The 24,401-nt window shown below is 48.9% G+C and overlaps 1 protein-coding gene across 4 annotated transcripts in view; it reads right to left on the minus strand.

Annotated features, from left to right (window-relative positions):
• The window catches only part of E2F3 (E2F transcription factor 3), a 70,726-nt gene extending 54,347 nt beyond the window's left edge, over positions 1-16,379 (minus strand). For 3 of the 4 annotated variants that reach the window (XM_057494169.1, XM_057494168.1, XM_057494170.1), the window contains exon 1: positions 15,964-16,379. In XM_057494169.1, the coding sequence (XP_057350152.1) occupies positions 15,964-16,308 (345 nt within the window). In that variant the 5' untranslated portion in view covers positions 16,309-16,379. Of the gene's footprint in view, positions 1-14,914; positions 15,298-15,963 lie in introns of those variants that run through there. The other variant, XM_057494171.1, reaches the window with a different exon arrangement.
• Between the last annotated feature and the right edge of the window lie 8,022 nt (positions 16,380-24,401).

Below are 24,401 nucleotides of genomic sequence, written 5' to 3' on the forward strand. Positions count from 1 at the left end.
GGAGGTAGAAGCCATCTGTAAAACGGCAAGGAAGTGCAATGATGGAAACTGTAATTTTTAGTGAAAACAAAAAACCCCACCGAAACACAAGTGTCAGATGAGAGGAGGCAGGACTTTCCCTGTTTATAGCAAAACATACCATACAGCCAACTGTATTAAAGCCGGATGCTATTTCCTTAGAAAGAAACGGAGCAGAGCAGAAGGTCCAGATACAGACCGACAGAGACTCATGTGTGTGTGCATGCACACGTACACTTTAATACGATCAAAGGGCCGGGAAAGGCGGAACCATTCATCGAAATCAGTACACACACAGACACACACACATACACACACACACACACACCCCTCCCTCCCAAAGAGGCTAGAGATCAAAATAATAGAACTATGAAGCCAGGAGAATAGAGAATATTGTTATAATTTGGGGATTAGGAAGGGCTTTCTCAAAATAAGTCACCAGTCATAAAATGTGAAGATTATAGTTTTATCTGTCTATCTGAGCAAAACTTCCATAGAGAGAAATACATCTCATAGATAAAAATGACAAACTGGGGCAAAATATACATACACATACCCCTGAGAGGGTCCAAATCTGTTACAAGTTCACTGGAAGTTCCAATAATTCAGTAAGAAAATTATAAATAGCCTTGCAAACAAAAAGGGTAAAGGATTCAGAGACAATTCACAGAAATAGAAATCAGGGCAGATGCTTACATTTACTAACCCATCTCTCAGCATCTGTAAAATGAGGACTATCATCATTCAAAATTCATAGGGACGTTAACGTTTATAAAGTAGTACTTCTCACGGAAAGTGTGTGAAACAATCCTGGCACATAAAAACACTCAATAAATAAACAGTGGCAGAGTGGTGGTGAACAGCAGTGATAATTAAGGAAACAGGAGACAGAAATCAGGAGATGCCCTCTAGCATCACCAGCCAGTCTGCACAGACTCATGTCCCGCAATGGCAAGAGCACGAGACAACGGACCCTCTCCTCGCTAGCGTGAGGGGTAAGAACCCGTCCAGCCTGCGGGGGACAATTTGGCTCATCTGTCGGCATTTTTCTGTTTGTGCTCCGTGACAGAACGTCAATAGACAGAAATTCAGCCTACAGACATACAGACATGCACAAGGACAGTCAATGTAGCACAGTTATAATACTAACAGTTAGAATTAGGAATAACAGAAATTACAGTAAATGGGGAGAATGAACTACATTCTGGCAGAGCCACATAACGCCACAGCGCAGCCATCACAAAGAGTGGTGACACCACTGCGGACATGTGTCTGGTACTTGCTAAGGATACACCACAGCCACCATTTGCACCTTTATATTAAATATACATTTGCAAATGAACGTAAAGGGGAAAGGCCAGGCTGCTGTGGAGGTTCCTCTGGGAAGGGAAGCAGGACCAGGAGGGAGCGGAGCGGCTCTTTGAAATTCTACCCCATTGGCACATATACAGTCTCTGATTTCTTTAAATAACAAGCCTGGACTAAAAACAAGTACTTTCTTTACAAAAAAGGCAACAATGTCAGTTTCCGGACAGTTACCGCTGGGCCCCCGAGGGAGTGACAGTGTCCTTCATGCCCCCCGACGGCCAGCCGGCCTCCCGCTTCTGCGGGCGTGATGCTCAGAGAGGAGGGTGGAGCGGGAGGATGCTAATGGCATCATTTCACTCTCTCTCTCTGACCATCTCATCACCTTCTGACCGGGAACACAAGGCAACGCCAATTTCTGCAACTGCCCACTTGGCAGTCGTATTTCTCGGGGTAAATCAGTAAGTTCTCAGACTCCTGAAAGTGATAAATCTGAGTTCCCAATCATGCAAGGTTGGGGCATATTTATGTTCCTATTGAGGTCCCTTCTCTGAAGTGAAACCAGCAGGAGGCCTACCTGCCCTACAAGCGGCAGCCCCAACACCATTCTGGCATCACAGCGACGGGACAGCACGGCTCAGGGGGGCTCTACGCTTGGCAACAAGGTCTGGCTAGACCCATCCAAACAATATTCATGAAGCTCACTATGTAGGCAGCATGGCTCTCAGCCCCCACGGCACAGGCAGGGAGGCCCACGCCCAGGTCCCCGGTTCCACAAGGAGAGCAGTGCTGAGCCACGCGAGACCCTCAGAGGCGGCAGCATTTCAGGCCACACCTTGGCCACCCTTACTGTACAGGGCAGCAGACTCCGGAAGCCAGGGTCATAGGAAAGCTGAACCTCACTCTCAAGGCAGGAGGCAGACCCCACAACACAATCGACCACCAACGGCCAACTGAACACCGTCACTGGCGCCACGAGTTGTTTTGGCTGAAGGTGGGTGGACAGGGGCAGGAAGTGCCCACCGGTGGCCAGAGAGGCATTGTAGAAGAGACCCGCCATGACAGACTGGGGCCATAAAATAGCCTTATGCCCCGTCACATGCATTTCCAGGACACAAGGAGCCACTAGCCCTCCCAAACACTCCTTGTAACACGGCTGGAATGAACCGGCGCCTGCCAGGTGACAGAGGCCGTTACACGGGCGGGTCACTCACAAGCAGACCGGGGTCTGGGCTAGTGCAGAAGAATTTCTGATGTGGGCTTTTCTTCATTCATCTTTATGTGGAAAAATAATTTTAAACTTCAGGTAACATCATTTTCTTTTTCTTTTTTTGGTTTCTAATTTAAGTTTACCTTATTACATATATATTTCATAAATGTTTTAACTAATCAAAACTTCTGATTCCATGATGCTGGTTATAATGTATGTGATGGTCATCCACACGCATGCAAACTATGGGTGGTCAGAAGCTCTTCTTACAAAGAAGTGTGGTATCTATTTAATGCCCTAGGTGGTTTTTCTAAGCTGGGGACAGAGGCGGGAGTTGCACCAACACTGTGGCCGGCCACTCCGTGTCCAGCTCCAGGCTGGCCGCTCTCCCGTGGTCTCCATTTCATTTACTCCTCTCAACACCTCTAAGTACCGAAACAGCCAGACCTGTAAGGAGAGCAAGCATTTCACATCCGGATAAGTCTCTTTACATCTGGCTGGTGATTTGGTTATGAAGATTTTTAATGGTGTCAGGTAAGAGGAGGACCGAAGGAGCAGGGCCGGGAGGGGAGCAATAATGGCCAAACAAACATGCCACACGTCTGGAGGGAAGGGAGGGAAGCCGTGTCCCTTTCACTGGAGGACGACGGCCCGAAGGGGAGGAATCTGTTACTGACTCTGCGCCGGGCGGGGCTCCTCCGAGCGCCCCCATTCCAGGGAGGGATGCCGGGCCCGGGAGACCAGAGGTACTGCCAGTTTTGAGCTGTCCTGAGACACTGAGACCACCTCCCACACAGCATCTTTGACGGCACGGACACAGGGCTGCCCACCCAAGGCCTGGCCCTCCCCAAGCCCTTCTTGTTGTCAAACAGTGCCTCTCAAACGCGTGCACTGGGATGGCCCGGGGGGCCCATTAAACCCTACACTGACTGACTCAGCAGGTCTTAGGCATGACCTGAAACTTTGCAATGAAGATTTCCAAGACCCGCTGCTGGTCTGGGACCACACATTTCAGAACCACTGTCCTAAAGAAAACAGACTGCAGTCCATCAGAGACAGCACAGGGCATTTCTCACGTGGCGAACTCCTCATCCCACGAAGGCGGGCAAGTTCGCGCTGACGCTGCTGTGTCCCCAGAGCCAAAGCAGGGACTGGTGGATGCCAGGGGCTCCGTCCATATCTGCTGGGTGCGCCACCCGAGTGGGCTCCGCGGTGCACACGGTGGCCGGCATGGGGATGGGCGAGCGAGGGCAGGTGGTTAGATGCGCCCGCCACCAATGCAGCGGAAGCCCACCTTACAGCCGAGGGGCAACCATGGCAACGGCAGGATAACCCCGGGGATGCCCGCGGCGAGCCCGTCGGGGCATTCACACGCGGCCAGCCGCAGCCAGCATTCCCCCGCATCGGGCGCTCGGTGCCAGCCCAGCCCGCTCTCCCCGCTCCCGGGCGAGGAGGCGCCATGCGGGGGGGCGGCGGGACCATCCACCCAAAGGTGGGAGGAGAGGGGGTGATCGCCACTCCGGGCAGCTGGGCCCGAGCCGGTCTCTGTTTCCCCGCCGAGTGAAGGATAAACGCGCAACTCCCTGGCCTTCCCTGCACTGCACACCTGGATCCGTTCTTCCCCCAGGTACAGAGAGGCTTCGAGGGTCCGAGTCAGCACGTCCGATGACAAACCCGACAGGCTACGCAGAGCGCTGCTTCTCCGCATCTGTGAAGTACAAGGGCAGCGGCCCTGGCGCTGGGGCTCCCCACCAGTGTTACGCGTGCCAAGATTAAAATCCACTTAGGAGAAATCATTTGCTTAAAAAATTCATACCCTATTTTGAAATGTATATTGTATAGCAAATGCATACACAGGATTCCGTTTCTGCGTTTCTTCAAGATCCAGTTCAGTGCTTCTCAATGGTGGGGGGGCAGGGCAGGTAGGGATGGGGTCTTCCTGGCACTGTCCAGAGACGACTCTGACTGTCTACCTGGAGGCTGCTACTGGCTCCTCGGGAGCGGAACCCAGGGTTGCTGCTGACCACCCGACAAGGGCCAGGCCGTTTCCCCCACCAGGAAGCATGCCAAAACCCTGCTGCTCCGGTTTCGAACTTCCTGAGGCCGTCCCTGGCCCCCTGACCGAGATGCATGCCTAGGAAACCCCACCGGTATTCCCTTGTGGCCTCTGCTGTCTTTCATCATCTCAGGTCTTGAAGAACACGTCTCACCTCTCCCAAGTCCTGGCAAACATGGTGAGGGCAGGAGCGTCCTGCCGCCTGTAAAACCTGCAGAATACTGGCTGCTGCATTCCGCACCAGGTGGGTGGCCAGCATCTGTCTGACAGTTCATTTTCCCTGAAAGGGGGTAAAAATGCTGCGAATTCAGATTCGACCAACACTCAGGCAGTTCCTTCCATGGCGGTGGTGACGGGGAGGGGGGCACACACTGAATGGGAACATATGGCACACGTCCATCAACACCATCTCAGTTAATCCTTCCAACCACTGAAGGAGACAGGAACACCATTTTTAGGAAGTGCAGCTCACAGATATAATCTGCAAAAGGTAAATGACAGAGCACGATCCTAAAGCAAGATCTTCCAGTCCAGACATCCTCCCTATGCAGCCCACCGACAGGCCATGGGACCCCAGTGCCGAAAACCTCACCTCTTGAAGACCAGTCCCAGAATCAGGGTGTCTAAGATGCTAACAAGGAGAACAGCCACATGAAAGGTCAGAAAATTTCCACAAGTATTGCTCCAAACATCAACAAAATCGGCCAATTCCAGGAGTGCTGCAAACAGGCTTAAACACATGTCACAAGTTGAAAAATCAATTATAAAGATACTTAAAATTTACAAGGCTCTTTCCTCCAGAGAAGTACTCAAAGACTCTCTCACTTTTGAACATTAATATGCCAGAAGTTAAGAAAATTCAAGATCTTTCTTTTTAAATCAGCAAAGTCATAGGAAATCATAAGAACATAGGAAATAATGGTCCAGAGAACGTCATGGTTAGTTCAAGGCGTCATCACGTGGCCCTCCTTTATGCACGGGAGTCTTCAGCTGGCTCTCAGGTCGCAAACTGTGGGCTTTCTCCAAGCAGCCAGGAGCCAGGCATGGACCTGGCAAGGCCTGTAATAAATAACATCTGATGGCTCGTCTCTGGGAGCCCTGACAGTATCGATCTCTAAAAATCAACCTGATGAATCTGTCTCATTTTCATATTACAGAGGGAGAAGTGAAAATGATGAAAGGTTTTTGTGGCACCACATTAATTTTTCTTCTTTTTTAAGCTAGGGAGACCGGTTCTTGGCTCACTATTGTTCAAGACTTCCACTGTGACTTCTGCCTTAGCTGCACTTCCAGGGCGCAACCCTAGCCTCTTAGGAAGCCAGTGGCCTACAGTGCCACTCACGACCAGCTCCTACCAAACTACCCTTCCCTCCACGGCACACACCCCAGTGGGGGAGATGCGCAGCCTCATCCCTGCTTTCGGCCCCAGGAGCCAAACGCCTGGGGAGCCAAAGGCCTTCTATCTCCTCTGCCCACAGCGGCACGTCCACCTGCCTTTTCACCCCATCATGGTTGCTATCCGGCATCCAGACAATCGGCTTTATAGCACATACTGAACTGCAAGCCCTGGTTCTCTCCCCAGGAAACCCCCAGCTTTTTGTCCACTTGGTAACCTGTCCCAGGCAGGCCCAGACCCAACAGAATGAAAAGCCTTCCTGCTACAGGGCAAAGTAAACCCCGAGGGCAGCAGTCCAGCGTAGGGCCCTGTACCTGGAGTGAGAGTGCCCACCTGGGCCTCCTGAGCTAAGACCCTCACCCTGTCCTTGCTTCACCTCCTCCAGGTTCTGGGTGACCACCTTTGGACAGTGTGTCTTGGTGATGATGTTGGTACCACAAGGGTGGGTCCGGGGCACGACACACCTGGCCCAGGTCCCGGGGCTCTGCAGGGCTGTTCTCCCAGCGGGAACGGGGTGAGAGCAGTGTGCCTTGATTCTGCAGGCGGCTTCTACTCTCACCTGGTCAGTCCAGCTTCAAGACTCTTTGTTTGTGCCCATCTCCCCACAGCAGTGTTTCCCACATCAGAAGATCTCCTCCCGTGGAGGTGGATTCCAGGAAAATGCATCTGGAACAAGTGCGCCAGGCAATTCTTATCAGCAGATGAGCTCGGAAAAAGGCACCTCGGGTCCCCACCACGGAATTCATATGGGACCACAGCGGATAAAGGCCCGGAGTAAACTGAGAGTTTATAGCCAGGCCCCTCGGGTTCAATTTCAGTTGCCCCACTCCCCGTGGGGGGCCCTGAGCCAGCCCCTCGACCCCTCACCGTCTGTCCCTTGCTGTGTAGGGCAAGCATAATGATGCCCACTTCACAGCTTGCTGTGAACAACGTGCTAATGCGTGTACAGCACTTGATTCCGTGCCTCCATGTGCACACGGTCGAGAAACATTAGCTGTTACTATCCCACAGACCAGACACCACTCAGTGGCAGCCCTTTGGCCAAATCTATCCTACAGACCTATTTTGTTTGGCCTGCACATTTCCCTCTTTCACTGAGCCAACATTTAAAAACTGGTAGATTTCCGGCATTTTAAGCGGGTTCGAGATCAGGCAACACATGGAGCCTGCCCTCCCGCCCGACAGCCACCACCTGGAGCAGGGTCCCATGGCCCCCTTCTGATAGGGCATTTCTTCTCTGTTCAAGCACAGCCGCTGCACCAGTTATACCCGTCCCCACCAATGCGCACCGGCAGAGCCCCCATAGGAAGGCAATCTCTGTTCCAGAACGATCTCACCCCCATACCCATGCTGGGCCTTTGCCATCACCAACAGCCCCCTGAATCTTCCCTCTCCATCTAGCTCAGTGGTTCCAATCAGAGTGCTCATTAAAATGATCTAGGACACCTAACACCACGATCCCACTCCCACATATCCTGGTTGGTCTGGGTGGGGTCCAGGTATTGGTATTCTCTTGAAAGTGCACAAAGGATTCTAATGGGCGCCCTCCTGTGCTCCAAAGGTGACAGCCTGGAAGTCATGCTGCCCACCTCACAGCCCAGCCACACTTGCGGTCGACCGCGACCACTGAGGCCTAGATGGGCCTTGTTTTCCTCCTGCCTCCTGTTTAGTCTTGTTGGAGAATCACCTGCGTTCACACCTGTCTCCCCAAACAGACTCAGTGTGAGTGGGCAGATCATGCCTCATACTTCTTCTGAGCCCCAACTGGACAACCAGAGCACCAAACAGACTGCAGGTGTCTAATGAAAACACCTCTTTGTAAATATTTGAGTCTCCAATGTCAGAGGCATTGTGGGGGCCACGCGGTGAAAGGCCCAGGCAATTTGTGGGTCTGGAGGAGTGAGGCAGGAGCACCAACGAGGATACAAGGCTGACCAAGACGTGCTACAGGGAAGGCAGCGGCGACCTGAAGGAAGGGCGGGACCCAAGCCCCTGGGCAATCAGGGAAGACTCCCTGCAGGAGGTGTCCTTGAGTGAAGGTGGGTGGCATGAAGGCTGTGTGGGAAGAGAAAGGACCCTTGAGTGAATAAATGCGCAGGAGGGAAGCCAACAGCCACCGTCACCACTGTGCCAGGCCAGCACCTGAGTCGGGAGGAATAGGAAGCAGAACGGGAAAGGTGAGATTTCACAGTACTTCGGACGCTCGGGAAAAGGTTGTAATTAATTTGTAAGCCACAGAAGCAGCCAGTGAAGGCTGCAATTCCAACACCCTCAAAGCCAGGCAAAGGGAGAGGCAAGGGACCAGGAGGAGCAACAGATGCACTCCAGAAAGCAAGCCAGGCCCTCACTGTACCCCACGCCTACTGGGGCCTCCAAGCCTGCCAGGGCCCAGGGTGCCCAGGCACCCCAATCTGCCTTGCAGTTGGAAGCCAGTTTACTGCCCAGAAGTCATGTTAACAGTGCAACTTAACACATTTAATCACAGAAGTGAAGATTTTAGTTATGACACTACTACTGATACTACTACTATGATAAGTGTATTCTTTGGTTCCTCCTTCCAAGTCATCGGACAGCTGATAAAAAGATACAAGGACCCTAAAGGTTATGTCAGGAGAGAAGTCCCCACTGGTTATCCCACATCGCCGCCATTTTTAGAGGTGTGATTGGGTTTAAATGAACACTAGGGCTAGTTGGTAAGCCACCGAGGACAGCCCAGGTAGGGCTGCGGAGGGGGGGGCAGTCCTACCCACACCCACCTACCACAGAACGCTCCCCTCCTGCCAGGCACTGGTCCAAGCCCTTTGCAAAAAGGGACTTGTTTGATCTTCCTAACTGCCCGGGAGGTAAGCACTATTATTCCCCCGTCTCACAGGCGAGGATGTGAGATTCAGAGCTAGCAGGCAGCGCAGGAGAACCAAGCGGTGTGGTCCAGGCTCCACGGCCTGCCTTTCAGGGGAGGGTGCGCGGTAGGTGCCTATGAGCCTCCTCCTCTCCAAAGGGTGCCAGACCAGGAAGGCTCACTCAGCAGGGACGGTGGGGGCCACAGGGCTGCTGCTCTGGTCATAAATTTCTGGAGCCCCAAGGCATTGGAAATAGAAAACGGCAAGGGAGGGAGAAAATCTAGAGGATCTGAGATCACTTCCCATGGCCCTCAGTGACTAGAGCCACAACATTTGGGTGTGGAGAAGCCCTTCTCAGTCGCAGCCTAGAGCCCGCTGGATGAGCCCAGGGTCTCCGGGGTGGCCAGGGAAACCTGCTGGGGGACCAGCCGCATTTATCCCCTGTGCTCCCCGAAGGACGGGCTGCATCCACCGAAATGCCATCCAGGAGAAGAGCTTCACTGGTCACAACGCCCATCGGCTGCTGCTTACTGCTCACCGGCCGAACACCCGGAGCCACACGAGGCACCTTTCCGGGCATGGATCTATCCCTGCCCCGAACAAGTCGATGAACTGCAGCCACTCTGGATTATGTTTCACTTTTAGGCTTCAGGGCTTGAAGTGATTCTATTTTTAAGCTTTCTCAGTTGCAAGAGTAAAAGAGGACATTTTAAGGAAATTAGTGCTAGCTAGTAGGGGATGGTGACTTCCACTGAAACTTAACTGATCAGCCACTTTGTTAAGCCATAAATCTTTCTGGAGAAAGAGCACCCAGTTCAGTGGTACTGGGCATGGGCCCAGGGACCTCGGAAAACCAGGACAGGCACTCAGGATGCGGAAGGCCCCGCACAAAGCCTCCAGTACTGGCCCCTCTCCTGAACAAAGTTTCAGAAATCCTCTCAGGTTCTCTTCTCTGTGAAGTGTGTGCTTCGCTTTTTGAACACCAGAACTGCCATATCCCCAGAAAACAACCAAATTTGCAAAGAACATATAAAGCTTTAAAAGTATTACTATCAGGTTTTTATGAGTCAATCATTCCTTCTATTTAAAAAAAATTGTGTTCATTTGACATCTACAGTCCCTTGGCTTATTTTATATCATTGAGGATGAGTTGTTACTCAGAAAGCCAACTGTTCAAAGGGCACTTCTGCATGTGTACGTTTTTAAAATGTAAACCACTCCTGAAGACAATCTAAGATGTACTGTCAACATCCCAGTTTTCTCATAAGGGACACATGAGACATAGCTAACTTTCTCTTGGTGAATGTGGTTTCTTCTAAGAATTCAGGTCTCCAGTTTCAGTCCTGGCTTAGCCATCAAGCTGGTCTGTAGCCTTGGGAAAGCAGCTTAACTGAACTGGGTCTTATTTCCTCACCTGCAGAATGAAGGGGTTTGAGGTCAGATGATGACTCCGTTGCTTTACATGCTCAAATGTTATGATTCAGAAGCTATCTGCAATAGTCGTTGCCTATGCTAACTTATAGTTTTCAGGGACTGTCAAGTTATAAGAACATTGCCTGGACACTACAAGTGGCCCCACACAGCTAGGATATAGCAATGGAAAGTGGACTTAAGTCAATTATGGTTGACCTTTGAACAACCACATTTGGACTGTATGGGTCCGACTTAACATGCATATTTTTTTTTTGATAAATACATCGGAAAAATTCTTAAGAGGTTTGTGACAATTTGAAGAACGAATTTCTTTTTTCTAGTTTACTTTATCATAAGAATACTGTATAAGATACAAAATATGTATTAATTGACTGTTTATGTTATCAGTAAGGCTCCCGGTCAACAGGAGGTTATTAGCAAAGTTTTTGGGGAGTCAAAGTTATACATGGATATTCAACAGCATTAGTTGGCCGGGGGGAGGAGGCACTCCCAACCCTTGTTATTGTTCTTGCCCCTATCCTACACCATCAGCTGTCAATGCTCACTGCCATCAACTTCCTGCTGACATAAACTCCTGCCTTAGTTTACAAAAAGGTAAGCAGTGGTTCAGATTCTCCAGCAAAGCAAAGTGCGTGGGTTTTGTGATACAATCCAGCAACCAGTGGGCTTTTGTTTTTTCTTTTCTTGTTTAAACTGATATTGTAGATATTGCAGAAGATTGCGGAAGTCTGACTCCCAGTTAAGGTTGAGAGGAGACAGAGGATGCATTTATGCAACTTACACAATGAGTTCTAAAAACACACTGCTTTTGGGGGACAGCATTTGAAGGAAAAGTGAGAAAAAAACTAATTTCCTTCTTACTGAAGCAAAAGCTATGTGCGTTATTCCTCTAAATTAAACCCCACCCCAACCCTCCCAAGTTTCCTGTCCCCATCTTAGCTGTTGTTGTGTACCTTCTGTTGTATTACTTTTCTTTGTGTTAAGATACATTTTCCAAGTCACTCTATGAAGCCGAAGAGCGGATCAGAGTAAAGGAAGGAGATACCATTAGTGGTTTCCTACATTTACTGCTTTGCCAGTTATCTTCCCTTCTTAGTTCCATGAAAAATGATTAGAAAAAACATTCCTTAGCAGTTGTAAATACAGTCCCTAAAACTATTTTTAAGCTGCTAAGAAGCATGAAAATATGCATTAAGTCACATGGTTAGTATCTGAAATAATTCAGGGAAGTTTCTCTCCTTAAAAACCAAATGAAACAGACTCTGATGAGAACTGAAATCACCTGCTTTCCCTTGCACTATTTGGTGTAGTTTCATGGATTTGACTGATTTGACAAGCATAAGCAATTGCTGATTTTTATTAATGCAAGTTAAAAATGTTAGTAGAAAATAGGTGGTTAAAAAGGAATGGGAATTGATTAACTTGGGAAAGCGGATGTAAACTGGATATACAAATGGAATTAATTAAATTAGAAAACCAGCCAGAATATTAACACCGAATATTTGAAGTCTTGCGAAATGGGTCCAAGTCCCTTGGAAAGAGGTTAAAAGCATGGATGGTATGTCTTCGGGGACAGCAATAAAGACAGAAGAGTTACAAGAAAACTACTTCATTATATTCTTGCAAAATGAGAATAAAAGCAACTTTTCCCTGGTCTTTAAATCTTCAGGCGCTGCTATTTATTCATGTCTAAGCTTAGAGTATTATTTTCTGTTTTCAGGTTAGCTGTACACAGCACATTAATCTCAGAATCTACTCTTCCAAGTATTACACAAGGTGACGACTTACAGAAAAACAAAAAAATCCTTTCCTGTTCACAAGCTTGGGTTCCTTGGCTCACAGGGCCACATTTAAGGGCGCTTTGTTTCAGAGGACAATTAGAATGCACCCATGGCATTGATTATAGGGGATCTATTTGTACTGCCCCAGTCTGGTCACTGCATTATATTAGAACTTCCATTTTGGGGTATGTAGACTAAAAATTCTCTCCTAGCTTAAACTTGGCATCCACCATACATCTCAGCAGCAACAAGATTACTGAGTACAGAACCACAGGAACCTGGCATTTTTCTTCTTTTATACTACAGGAAAAAAAGAAACCCATCTATACCACCTATAGTTCCTCCATCCTAACACAAAAATTTCAAGAACTGCAAATTCTTTCCCAAAATATAATCAGCAAGTTGCTTTGACTGGATTAAGTTAAATCAGATGTGACAGGTGATTGTCTCATACATTAATAGATCCCACATTTTCTTAGAATGAAATAATTTCAGCTTCTTTTTAGAAGATGCAGAAAATGATGAAGGCCAGATCTGTTCCAGAAAATAGCACTTTTGACTTGTGGTTTCTCTAGAGCTCTTCCACTTCCAACAGTTCACCACTTAAAACTGAATTTCTCTAAAGCATGTCCAACTTGGTGAAAATTCAGAGTTCAGTTCTACAAAAGCCACTAAGCATAGACTTCACCCAAAAGTTGATAGGTCCATGGAGTCACGGGAGGAATGGAAGACAGGCAAAAAGTGCAGATGAATTGATCTAAATTTGTTACAACTCAAAGCACAAGGTCATGCCCAGGCAGGTCACCACCACCATCTCTACATAGTCCTATCATAGTGACATGTCCCTATTTTACCCATGGCTAGGATAGCCATATTTTGTAGACATATAAACCCAAATGAACTGGGTATAAATAACTGGTTACACATCACTTCAGAAAACTTTTAACCACTTTACCGATGTAAACAAAGGAGCAGTATGTATATGGTCTTACATTATTTCTATAAGTTATAAAAAATAACATCTCTGACTGCTTATTGGGCATCAACTATTTGCCAGGCACTATGCTAAGTGTTTTACATGCACTATCATATGCAACTCTTAAAAATGCCTTAAAGTTAGTCTTGTTATTGTCCCTATTTTACAGAAGAGGAAACTGTTTTGAGAAATTAAGTTATTTGCCTAAGATCATGCAACTTGTAAATGATAGAGGCAATAGAGCTGGTAAGGTAAGATTCATATATTTTTCTCCCATTGGAAAAAGGTGAAGAATTTGCTTCTGGTTAAGTTCTGAGATGTTCCTGAGAATCAGAACCAGGTCGGTCTGCAACTCTGGCCACCTGAATATGAGGTTTGCAACCTCTTCTTGGACAGAAAGTGTTTAAATGCTTTCTTTGCTCTGCCAATCACTTAGCTATCACCATGCTGCCTTCCTGCTTAGGAAAAGAATATTAAGAAAATTTCAAGACTTAAAGAAAAGTCTAACATAATTTTGATCAGAAAACAAAAAATAAATCAACCTTTATATTGAGCTCTCATGACTTCATAATAATCATCTCACAGCAAGGAGGATAAAGTTTTGAAATAACTTGGAAGAGGGTGAGGGCAAGTTTTTATACTTTAAATACATTGAACTACATATAAGTTTGGCTAGACAGTTTTGTAGACCTGGTCCCCCAAACAGGCTGATATAAAAATAGAGGAAAAAAAAGGGCGATCTGGTGGTCTCACAATTTTCCATTATCAAACCTCCTCTCCTGAAAATTTGAATCCAATCCAAGACGTTACGTCAATACCTGGGTTCAGATTGGGTTTATGATATAGTAACAGAACTGCGTAGGGGGCAAATATGCTTAAAATATGTTCATGCATGTTTAGGTCCAGCCAGTAATAGTATTTAATGTAAATAAAAGCGTGGAATATTCTGGTGACTGAGAACACAGCACCCTGGATTCTGTCTGTGCAAGCAGGTACTGTACTGTTTCCTCCCTGCTGGCAGACCCCAGTCACTAAAAACCATGAGCCTCTGAGGCTCTATCACACATCCCCAGCAAGTATCTCTGGGGCTGGAAAGCAGTTAAGATCGAGACAGGGGAGAAATTGGGAAGACTTAAGGAAACAAAAATTTTCATTATTCCAAAACCCATCTATTTCCCGAAGTGCCACCCTATGTGCTGACTTCCTAAAGACCCCTGCAAAATCTTGGTTCTTCCAGAACTAAACCCAGTTAGAGCTGAGACAAGGTGAGGTCAAAGACTGGTATGATCCATGAACCGTTTATCCAAAGGAGTCCAGGTCGTTTCCAGCCTCCCTCGTGGGGGCCGAGCCTCGCCACGAGGATGAAGACAGGAGGCATGGAGGAGGGAGTGAAGCGGCGAAGGCGAGGAAGGGGCATAAACCTCCGGCCACACTTCTTTCTAGTATCAACAGAAAGAGAAGCCGCATACGGACCTAAACCATCCCTCAAAGGCGCTTTATAAATTACAGGGACAAAGGGAGGGGGTGGCGGGTGGCCTGGGAATCCTGCAGACACGCTCCCCTCCGGCCCGCCCCCTCCCCCTCCGGCACAAGGGAAGGAAGAACACAGCCCCACCGGGCCACTGGCGAGAAGCCCCCGCGGCTCTCACGCGCCCACCCACCGGCCCCCTCGGAAGAAAACGCGTCCCCACCATACCCACCCCCGGGGCGGGCACTCCAGCGCCGGAGGCCGGGGCATTTACTTAGTTAGATTTTTCTTGCTTACTCATTTCCCTCAAGCACCCAACCCCCCGTTCCCACTCGGAACCCCGCTCAGCCGCCTCCCCTCCCGGCTGCGGCCCCGGCAGGACCCGCGCCCCGCGGGCGGCAGCGGCCCCCGGGCCGTCCCGGCCACTAACCTGCTGCTGTAAGGGCATTTCCGAGCCCGGCCCGGCTCCGGGGAACGTGGGCGCGCAGCACGGGGGCCCGGAGGGCCGAGCGGGCCGGCGGCGCGGGGCGCGGGCGGGCGCCTGGGGGGCGGCGGGGGAGCGCGGCCGGGCCGGGGCGGCTGCGAGGGCGCCGGGACCGTCCCAGGCAGGGAGCCGGCGAGCAGGAGGAAGTGGGTGCCCCTCTCCCTTCCAGCGCCCCCTCCCGCCGCCGCCGCCTCCCCAGTCACAGGCGCGTCCTCCGCGCACGTGTGCGAAACGTCACCGGCGGGTCCCGGGGAGAGGGACAGACCCGGGCGGCGGGACGGGAGCCGGCTGCCCCCGCCCCCCGCCGCCGCCGGGGGCGGGGAGGGGGCCGGGCGGGCGGGGGCAGGGGAGAGGTGGGTCAAGGGCAGGCCCGCGGCCGGCGAGGAGGCCCGGCCGCTCGGCCACGCGGGCGCCGCCGCCAGGATGCGCCCAGGCCGGGGCGCCCGGCGGCCCCCACCCGGCCCGCACGTACCCGCCGGCCCCTTTGTTGCGGGGCGTCAGCGGCCCCACAACGGGCCGGGCGCAGCGGGGCAGGGCCCCCGCGCCCCGAGCACGCCTCAGACCCTAGGCCGCCACGGGCCCCCGGGGCCGAGGAGCGGCCCCCCCCGGCGCCCGCAGCCCCCACTCCCCGGGGCGCTACTCCCTCCCCCACCCTTCTCCATCCGGGGCGTGACCCCTTCCTACGCCCGAGAAAGAGGAAGCCTCGCGCCGGAGGGGAGGGGAGGTGGGGGTAGGGAAAGTGCAGGGGAAGCAGGGGGGCCGCGAAAAGTTTCGGAGCCTGGGACGTGGTTCGCGCCGAGGCCACGCCGGCGCCCCGCGCGGCCCCCAGCCCTTCGGGCGACGTGGCGGGGGGCGCTCGCATCTAAGCAAACCCTCGCCGGAGGGGCAGCCGCCGTGGCCCGAAGCTCGGCCCGCGCCCCCCACGCAGCCCGCCCCGCGCCACGAGTCCCCCCCCCCCGCCTGGGCCGGGCGCGGTGGGGACGGGAGGGCATTACCGGAGGGCCGCCGCCGCCGCGTCCTGGCGCTGGCGGCCGCTGCAGCAGCGCGGCTCTGCCGGAGGGTCCGTGCGGCGTGGCGTAGAGGCTGCCGGCGGTGTGCTCCGCGCCGGGGGCACTGGGGAGGGGGCCAGCGGCGACCGTGCCGCCTTGGAGGGAGGAGGAGCAGGAGGTGGTGGACGCGCTCGTGGTGAGGATCTGGATGTACGCGCTCGGGGCGGCGGCGAAGCCGGGGCCGGCCAGCAGTGCCCTTTTGTCCATGGAGGCTGCGGCGGCGGCCGCCCCCTCCCCAGCCCCGGCGGTCACCAGGTACTGCTCCAGGGCGGGCTGGATCCCCTTTTTCATCTCTCGCTCCTGCTCTTTTTATTGCTATGGTATATTAATGTATTGTTTTCAATTTCTTTATTATTTGCAGTCGGAGTTTCCGAGTCTCTCCTCTCCTCCCCGCCCGGCGCTTCCGAGCCCCTTCTCTCTTTTAATTTTTCCGCACCGCACGGGCCCCGGGGGCCAAAAATAGTCGGGGCCCTGGAGAGAGGGGGGTCCCGGCAGCACGGATGTCGGGCCCCGAGGGGGGATGGAGGCGTCGGGGGCGGCCGATGCAACGGATTGCGAGACGGCGGCGGCAGCCTGGGTGCTGCGGCCGGCAGCTGAAAAATGGCTCCAGGAAGCTGCTGCTGACAATGAATGAAGGGATACGGTTTACGCGCCAAGGTCCTCCCGCGAAACTCGGATTTCCCGCCGTCTTTTCAAACCATGTTTGCATATCCCCGCCCCTCAGCCCGCTGAGGACCGTTCCCACAGCCCATTGGGCCGCTATCTCCTTACCTCAGTCCCAATCGTGGAGCAGGGCCGCGACTGGCTGACTTCTATTGGCTGTCGTGCGTTACGGTTGCCGGGGCGACAGGGGCTCTATTTGCATAGGCCACCTTGATTGGCAGCGAGAGAGAAGCGTTTCTAGGAGGTGGGCCAAGCCGGCGCATTTCTCCCACGGTAGGCCACGCCTGTCCGGGGCTCCGCCCTGTTCCCGCCTGCCCGCAGGGCGGGGGCTCCGCTACCCGCAGGCTCAGTGCGGCCCTCGGCTGGAGCGCAAGTTTCGCTTTTGCGAATGGTCAAGGTGACCAAGGGGACACTTTCGGTTATTCTCTTTACTTTGACCAGTCGGTGTAATAGATGAACAGCGGCGGGAAATTCTCCCGAATATGCACCCAAAGCCAGCTGGACCTGGGATCGGCTCCTGGCAGTGGCGGCTGAGCCTTTTAAGTCGTGGGCTTCTCCCTTCCTGACATGCAGCCCGTGCGGCGGCGAGCGCCGATCCCAGGCCGAGCCTGATAGACAGAAGCATGTGGGCGAACAGAACCGTGGGGCGGAAGGTTCGACTGACGCTCTCGCGGGCGCCGCTCGGCTGACATTCCAGAGCATTCCCGGGGGCTTCCTTATTAGCCGGGATTGGGTTTAAGTAAAAATTAACTCTGAGTGAAATCTTATCACGAGTGTCGGTTTGAGCCCAGCAGACACCCCTACTGGCCCAGAAGCACCCGGGGCAGTTAATGGGGGCTGAGGACTGATCTGCGGGTTTCTAATCCCACAAAGCGTACCCGAAGAAGCGTGCGCTTCGCACGAGGAAAGCCTGCTCCCTGCAAACGCCACCCTCCAGGGCACCAGCACTTTGCAACCTCGGTTTCCTAGCGAGTTCTCTGGTTAAAAGCAAACACGGCGCCCCAAACCTATACGTAACGATAAAAACTTTTTTACTTAACTAGAAATTGTCACCAGAAAAATATTAAATTATTGTCAAACTGACTTTTGTATTGGTGCAAGTATTCGTGGGTCTTGACACTGAAGATTGCTCTTGTGAGACTGAGCAGGAAAAGGATCCTGAGGAACGTGGGGAAAGGTGTACATCAGGTCACCACTGACAGTTCCAGTCACTGAGCATTGCACAAAATAGCTGCTGAACTGGTGCTCACTGGGTGATGACGATCGCAGTACCTCAACCCCTTTTGCAAAACTTTATTATAATTATTACCATCGGCATTAATAATAATTTCCTGAGTCATACACTCAGTTTTAGGAAAGGCCGGACAAGGTTTGTCATTCAGGCTAGGACTCCTTAATACTTCAGACCCGTTACCTTGTCTGAAACAGGATGAGTGAAAAGCACTGTTAAACCTTGCACCTGGCTCAGGAATATGTTGGCTTTGCATTCAAGCTAGTTAAGGATTCATAGCCTAGTATCCAAACATCATCGGCACTCTGTCAAAAAATTGACACTATCTCTAGGGCAGATTAGGTGGTACTTAAAAGGCTCAGTTCCTGGTTGGACCAAAGACATAATTTATTAGCGACTTCCTTGATCTTATTCCACCGGTGCTGCTGGGGCTGTGGGTCATTGCGGAGGAGACCAGCACTGGGAGTACTTGGATATTATCGCCGGTAGGACAGCACTGGCGGGTGCATTTGGTGGTGGTGGTGAGGGCTGTGGGGGCAGGGTGGTACAACATACACAGTCCTTACAGACCTGCAGTTTAAGACTAGAGACAAGCCTAGGACTAGAGACGTGCACAAAATCCCTGTCAGAGCTCCCCACGAGTGATTACAGTGAGATGAGTATGACACCATCATAACCGAGCACGTGACCACATCCAGGGGCACGCCCGTAATTGTGGTCTAGAGAGCTTCAAAACGCTGATTCTACTTTAAACAAGTTACATTTTTTAATGTAGGGTATTTGGTAGAAAACAAATGTTTTTACCTTTTATGTCTAGTGAACCCCAGGGTGAGGAGGTAAAGGGAAGAGTTTACCTTCCTATAGGAAAAATAGGATGCTACAATTTGAGGTTGACTATTAACTTGTGGCAAAGTAGAATGTTTTAGTAGAAAGGTAATGGATTTTGGAGCCAGAGTGATCTGGATTTAAATTCTCTCTCTGTCACTTCTTCACCATATAACTTTAATCTTTAAAAATCTGTTTTCTCATATGTTCAATGGGAACTCATATTGCCATAGCCATAGTACAAGGTTATGATGAAAAGAGGCAATGATGAATATAAAGAGCAGGGCATGTATCAGGTGATCAAGCGGTGGCTGTTGATTCTGCTTATTTGTGGAATATGCTTTGCAGCACTTTGCAGTCCCATCTGACTGCTAGCCTGCCTCTAATCTTCCTGCTGCCCCTTGATGTCCAATTGTGGCTAGTTAGCTCTGTCCCAAAGTAGGAGCACAATCATATCCCAGTTAGTAGGGATCACAGACTCTTGACTCCGAAGTTGAGGGTAATGAAGCCGGCTCCGCTGCTCATCCCACGCCGACCTGCTCACCTGTTAGTGGCCACCTTCTGCCGGCTCCCAAGTCCGAGCCCTCCTGCCCTACCCTTGAAGGTTAGACTACTCTAGCAATGGAGCCAGGCTGCTCTTGGCCATCACCAACCCCCTTTCCCTGCTCTGCCAGCGGCCCAAGGCAGCTAGTTGTCCCAGAATTGGCCTGTATAGTTGGTTGAAGGTGGCCCTCTGAAATTCATGTCCCTCTTTCTAATCTCTAAACCTGTGATATGACCTTCTTTAGAAAAAGGGCCTTTGCAGATGGCATTAAGAATCTAAAGATAAAATCATTCCAGATTGTCTGGGTGGGTCCAAAATCCATTGCCCGGTGTCTTTACTAGAGACACCAGGAGTAGAGATGCACAGGAGGAGAAGGCCAGGAGGGGAGAGGCGGAGGCTGGAATAAGAAGCTGCAAGTCAAGGAATTCTGGCAGCCGCAGAAGCTGGGGGAGGCAAGGAGCAGACGCTCCCCGGGAGCCTCTGGAGGGAGCACAGACCTGTCGACACCTGGATTTTGGACTTTTGGTCTCTAGACCTGTGATAGAATAAATTTCTGTTGTTTCAGCTACCTAGTTGGTGGTGATGTATTACGGCAGCCCTAGGAAATTAATACAGTCCCTTTAGCCTGCCTTCCTGAACTTCAAACCACTTAGCTGTTACTCTCCTTGTTTTGTATTGCTGCCAAAATACCATTCCATGCTAGACACCGAAGATGCTAATTGCCAACCTGAGCTATTGCCCCTGCTGAAGATGTTTCACAGTATGACTTGTTGACCACCCACCACTGACTCCCCTAAGAAGCTTATAAAAATGCAGATTCCTGAGCCCTACCCCAGCAGAATGAATCAGATTTCCTTGAGGCAGGGTCCAAGAATCTCATTTAACAAGTCCCTCCAGATAATTCCTTTAAGCACTGGACACTGAGGGCCAGAGTCAGCTGTATGAGTTGGGACTTCTTCCCATTAGTTCCCATTGCTACAGCCAGGCTTGCCTCTCTGGTGCCTAAATGCCTTGATGGATGTTTCTAATCTTCTTCCTGCTCCTTCTCATCCTGCCAGTTATAACAAGCTCTAAATTCCTATTCACACACATACACATAACCACATATGCCCATATACACATGTGCATATGTATGTACATACATATTATATATATAAAGTTTGGTATTACTATTATAATCTCTAAAAGTCTTCACTTTCAATTTCATAATACAATTTTGCCAACATCCATAAGTTTTATATAAATAACTAACTCCCAAGAAATAATACTATTAAACAAGTTGTGGGAATTCAATATTACATGTTTAGAAAAATTATAGGCTTAGGAGATTAACTGCTCACAAGCCCAGAAAGTCTTTGGAACATGTAAAGTTTAAAATGTGCCTCTAATTTAGTTCAGCCAAATCTGGTTGCCATATTGGATTTAGGGTGTACAGTTTAAATGTTAGGGTCTGGAGAAGACTGGTTTAAGAGTTTAAGGCTTTTCATCCCGAGGGTAGCCCCACCCACGGCAGCTCAGGGGATTAACCCAGAGGCTGCTCCCTGCGCACGGTTGACAGGCACAGACAGACGAGACAGGTAAAGAGACCAGGAGGCACGAAGGGGCCTTGTCCTTGCGCTGCTGGCCTGCAACCCCCGCCAGTGCCCTAGGCCATGCCGATGGTCGCCCTGTGCATGGCAGCTCAGGAGATTAACTCAGAGGCTGCTCCCTGTGCACAGTTAACTCACAAACAGCGGAGACAGGCAAGGTGACCGGCAAGCGGGAGGAGACTCTGTTCTCCCAACTGACACACACGCCACTCACCGGCAACCACTCCTATCGCCATGAAAAGGCAGAATAACCTTGTTCAACCCCAAATCCCTCAAACACCAGAAAGAGGGCTTGGTGAGACTGAAATCATGAATCTTCCTGAAAAAGAATTCAAAATAAAAGTAATAAGCATGATGATGGAGCTAAAGAGAAATATTCAAGAGCTAAGGATGAATTCAGGAGGGAGATAACAGAAATGAAACAAACAATGGAAGGATTTAAGAGCAGACTGGATGAAGTGGAAAAGACTGTTAATAGAATAGAATCAGACAAGAGGAATACAGAGAAGCTGAGGCAGAGAGAAAAAAAGGATCTCTAGGAATAAAAGAATATTAAGAGAACTGTGTGACCAATCCAAATGGAATAATATTTGCATTATAGGGGTACCAGAAGAAAAAGACAGAGAAAAGGGGATAGAAAGTGTCTTTGAAGAAATAAATGCTGAAAACTTCCCCAGTCTGGGGAAGGAAATAGTGTCTCAGGCGATGGAAGTCCACAGATCTCCCAACACAAGGGACCCAAGGAGGGCAACACCAAGACAAATAATAATTAAAATGGCAAAGATCAAAGACAAGGACAGAGTATTAAAAGTAGCCAGAAAGAGAAAAAAGATCACCTACAAAGGAAAACCCATCAGGCTATCATCAGACTTCTCAGCAGAAACCTTACAGGCCAGAAGGGAGTGGCATGATATATTCAATGCAATGAAACAGAAGGGCCTCAAAGAATACTCCATCCACTAAGATTATCATTTAAATTTGAAGAAGGGATTAAACAATTCCCAGATAAGCAAAAGTTGAGGGAATTTACCTCCCACAAACCATCTCTACAATGTATTTTAAAGGAACTGCTCTAGATGGAAGTATGCCTTAGGCTAAATAGCTGTAACCAGAGAAAATAAAACCACAGCAAAGGAAGTAGACCAACTAAATACTAACTAAATGCAAAATAAAATTATCTATCCACAAAGTCAGTCAACAGAAACACAAAGAATACAGAATAAAGCATCTAACATATAAAAAGTGGAGGAAGAAGAAAAAAAGGGAGAGGAATAAAGAATCATCAGACTGTGTTTATAATAGCGTAATAAGTGAGTTAAGTGAGATAAGTAAAGATGCTGCCTTTGAACCTTTGGTTATTACAAATCCAAAACCTGCAATGGCAATAAGTACATATCTATCGAAAATCACCATAAATGTAAATGGACTGAATGCACCAATCAAAAAACAACGAGTTACAGAATTGATAAAAAAGCAAGACCCATCTATATGCTGCCCATAAGAGACTCATTTCAAATCCAAAGACATACACAAACTAAAAGTGAAGGGATGGAAAAAGGTATTTCATGCAAACAATAGGGAGAAAAAATCAGGTGTTGCAGTACTTGTATCAGACAAAATAGACTTCAAGATAAAGAAAGTATCAAGACTCAAAGAAGGACATTACATAATGATAAAAGGGTCAGTACAACAAGAAGATATAACTATTATAAATATCTATGCACCCAATATAGGAGCACCTACATATGTGAAACAAATACTAACAGAATTAAAGGAGGAAATAGAATGCAATGCATTCATTTTAGGAGACTTCAACACACCACTCACTCCAAAGGATAGATCCATCAGACAGAAAATAAGTAAGGACACAGAGGCACTGAACAACACATTAGAACAGATGGACATAACAGAAATCTATAGAACATTCCACACAAAAGCAGCAGGATACACATTCTTCTCAAGTGCACATGGGACATTTTCCAGAATAGACCACATACTAGGCCACAAAAAGAGCCTCAGATATTCAAAAAGATTGAAATTGTACCAACCAACTTCTCAGATCACAAAGGTATAAAACTAGAAATAAATTGTACAAAGAAAACAAAAAGGCCCACAAACACATGGAGACTTAACAACAGGCTTCTAAACAACCAATGGATCAATGACCAAATTAAAATAGAGATCAAGCAATTTATGGAGACAAATGAAAACAACAGCACAATGCCCCAACTTCTACGGGACGCAGCAAAGACAGTTCTAAGAGGAAAGTATATAGCAATCCAGGCCTATTTAAAGAAGAAAAAACAATCCCAAATGAATAGTCTAAATTCACAATTACTGAAACTGGAAAAAGAAGAACAAATGAGGCCCAAAGTCAGCAGAAGGAGAGACATAATAAAGATCAGAGAAGAAATAAATAAAATTGAGAAGAATAAAACAATTGAAAAAATGAAACCAAGAGCTGGTTCTTTGAGAAAATAAACAAAATAGATAAACCCCTAGCCAGACGTATTAAGAAAAAAAGAGTGTCTGCACACATAAACAGAATCAGAAATGAGAAAGAAATCACGACAGACATGACAGAAATACAAAGAATTTTAGAGTATACTATGAAAAACTATATGCTAACAAACTGGATAACTGAAGAAATGAATAACTTTCTAGAAAAATGCAACTTTCCAAGATTAACCCAGGAAGAAACAGAAAATCTAAACAGACCAATTACCAGCGGTGAAATGGAATCTAATAAAAAAACTACCCAAGAACAAAACCGCTATACCAGATGGATTCACTGCTGAATTTTATAAGACATTTAGAGAAGACATAATACCCATTCCCCTTAAAGTTTTACAAAAAAAAGAAGAGGAGGGAATACTTCCAAAGAAATTCTATGAAGCCAGCATCACTCTAATACCAACCAGGAAAGACACCACACAAAAAAGAAAACTACAGACCAATATCCCTGATGAACATAGATGCAAAAATACTCAGCAAAATCTTAGCAAACTGAATTCAAAAGTACATCAAGAGGATCATACACCATGATTAAGTGGGATTCATCCCAGGGATGTAAGGATGGTACAACATTCAAAAACCCATCATCCTTGAAACTAATGTAATGTAATACTGTGCGTCAACTACCCTTCAATAAAAAATAATTATTAAAAAAAAAAACCCATCATCATCCACCACATCAACAAAAAGGACAAAATCCACATGATTATTTCCATAGATGCTGAAAAAGCATTTGACAAAATTCAACATCCATTCATGATAAAAACTCTCAACAAAATGGGTATAGAGGGCAAGTACCTCAACATAATAAAGGCCATATGTGACAAACCCACAGGCAATATCATACTTAACATCGAGAACCTGAAAGCTTTTCCTCTAAGATCAGGAACAAGACAGAGATGCCCACTCTCCCACTGTTATTCAACATAGTACTGGAGGTCCTAGGCACGGCAATCAGACAACACGAAGAAATAAAAGGCATCCAGATTGGCAAGGAAGAAGTTAAACTGTCACTGTT

Source organism: Manis pentadactyla, chromosome 16 (genome assembly GCF_030020395.1).
Source record: "Manis pentadactyla isolate mManPen7 chromosome 16, mManPen7.hap1, whole genome shotgun sequence".
NCBI lineage: Eukaryota > Metazoa > Chordata > Mammalia > Pholidota > Manidae > Manis > Manis pentadactyla.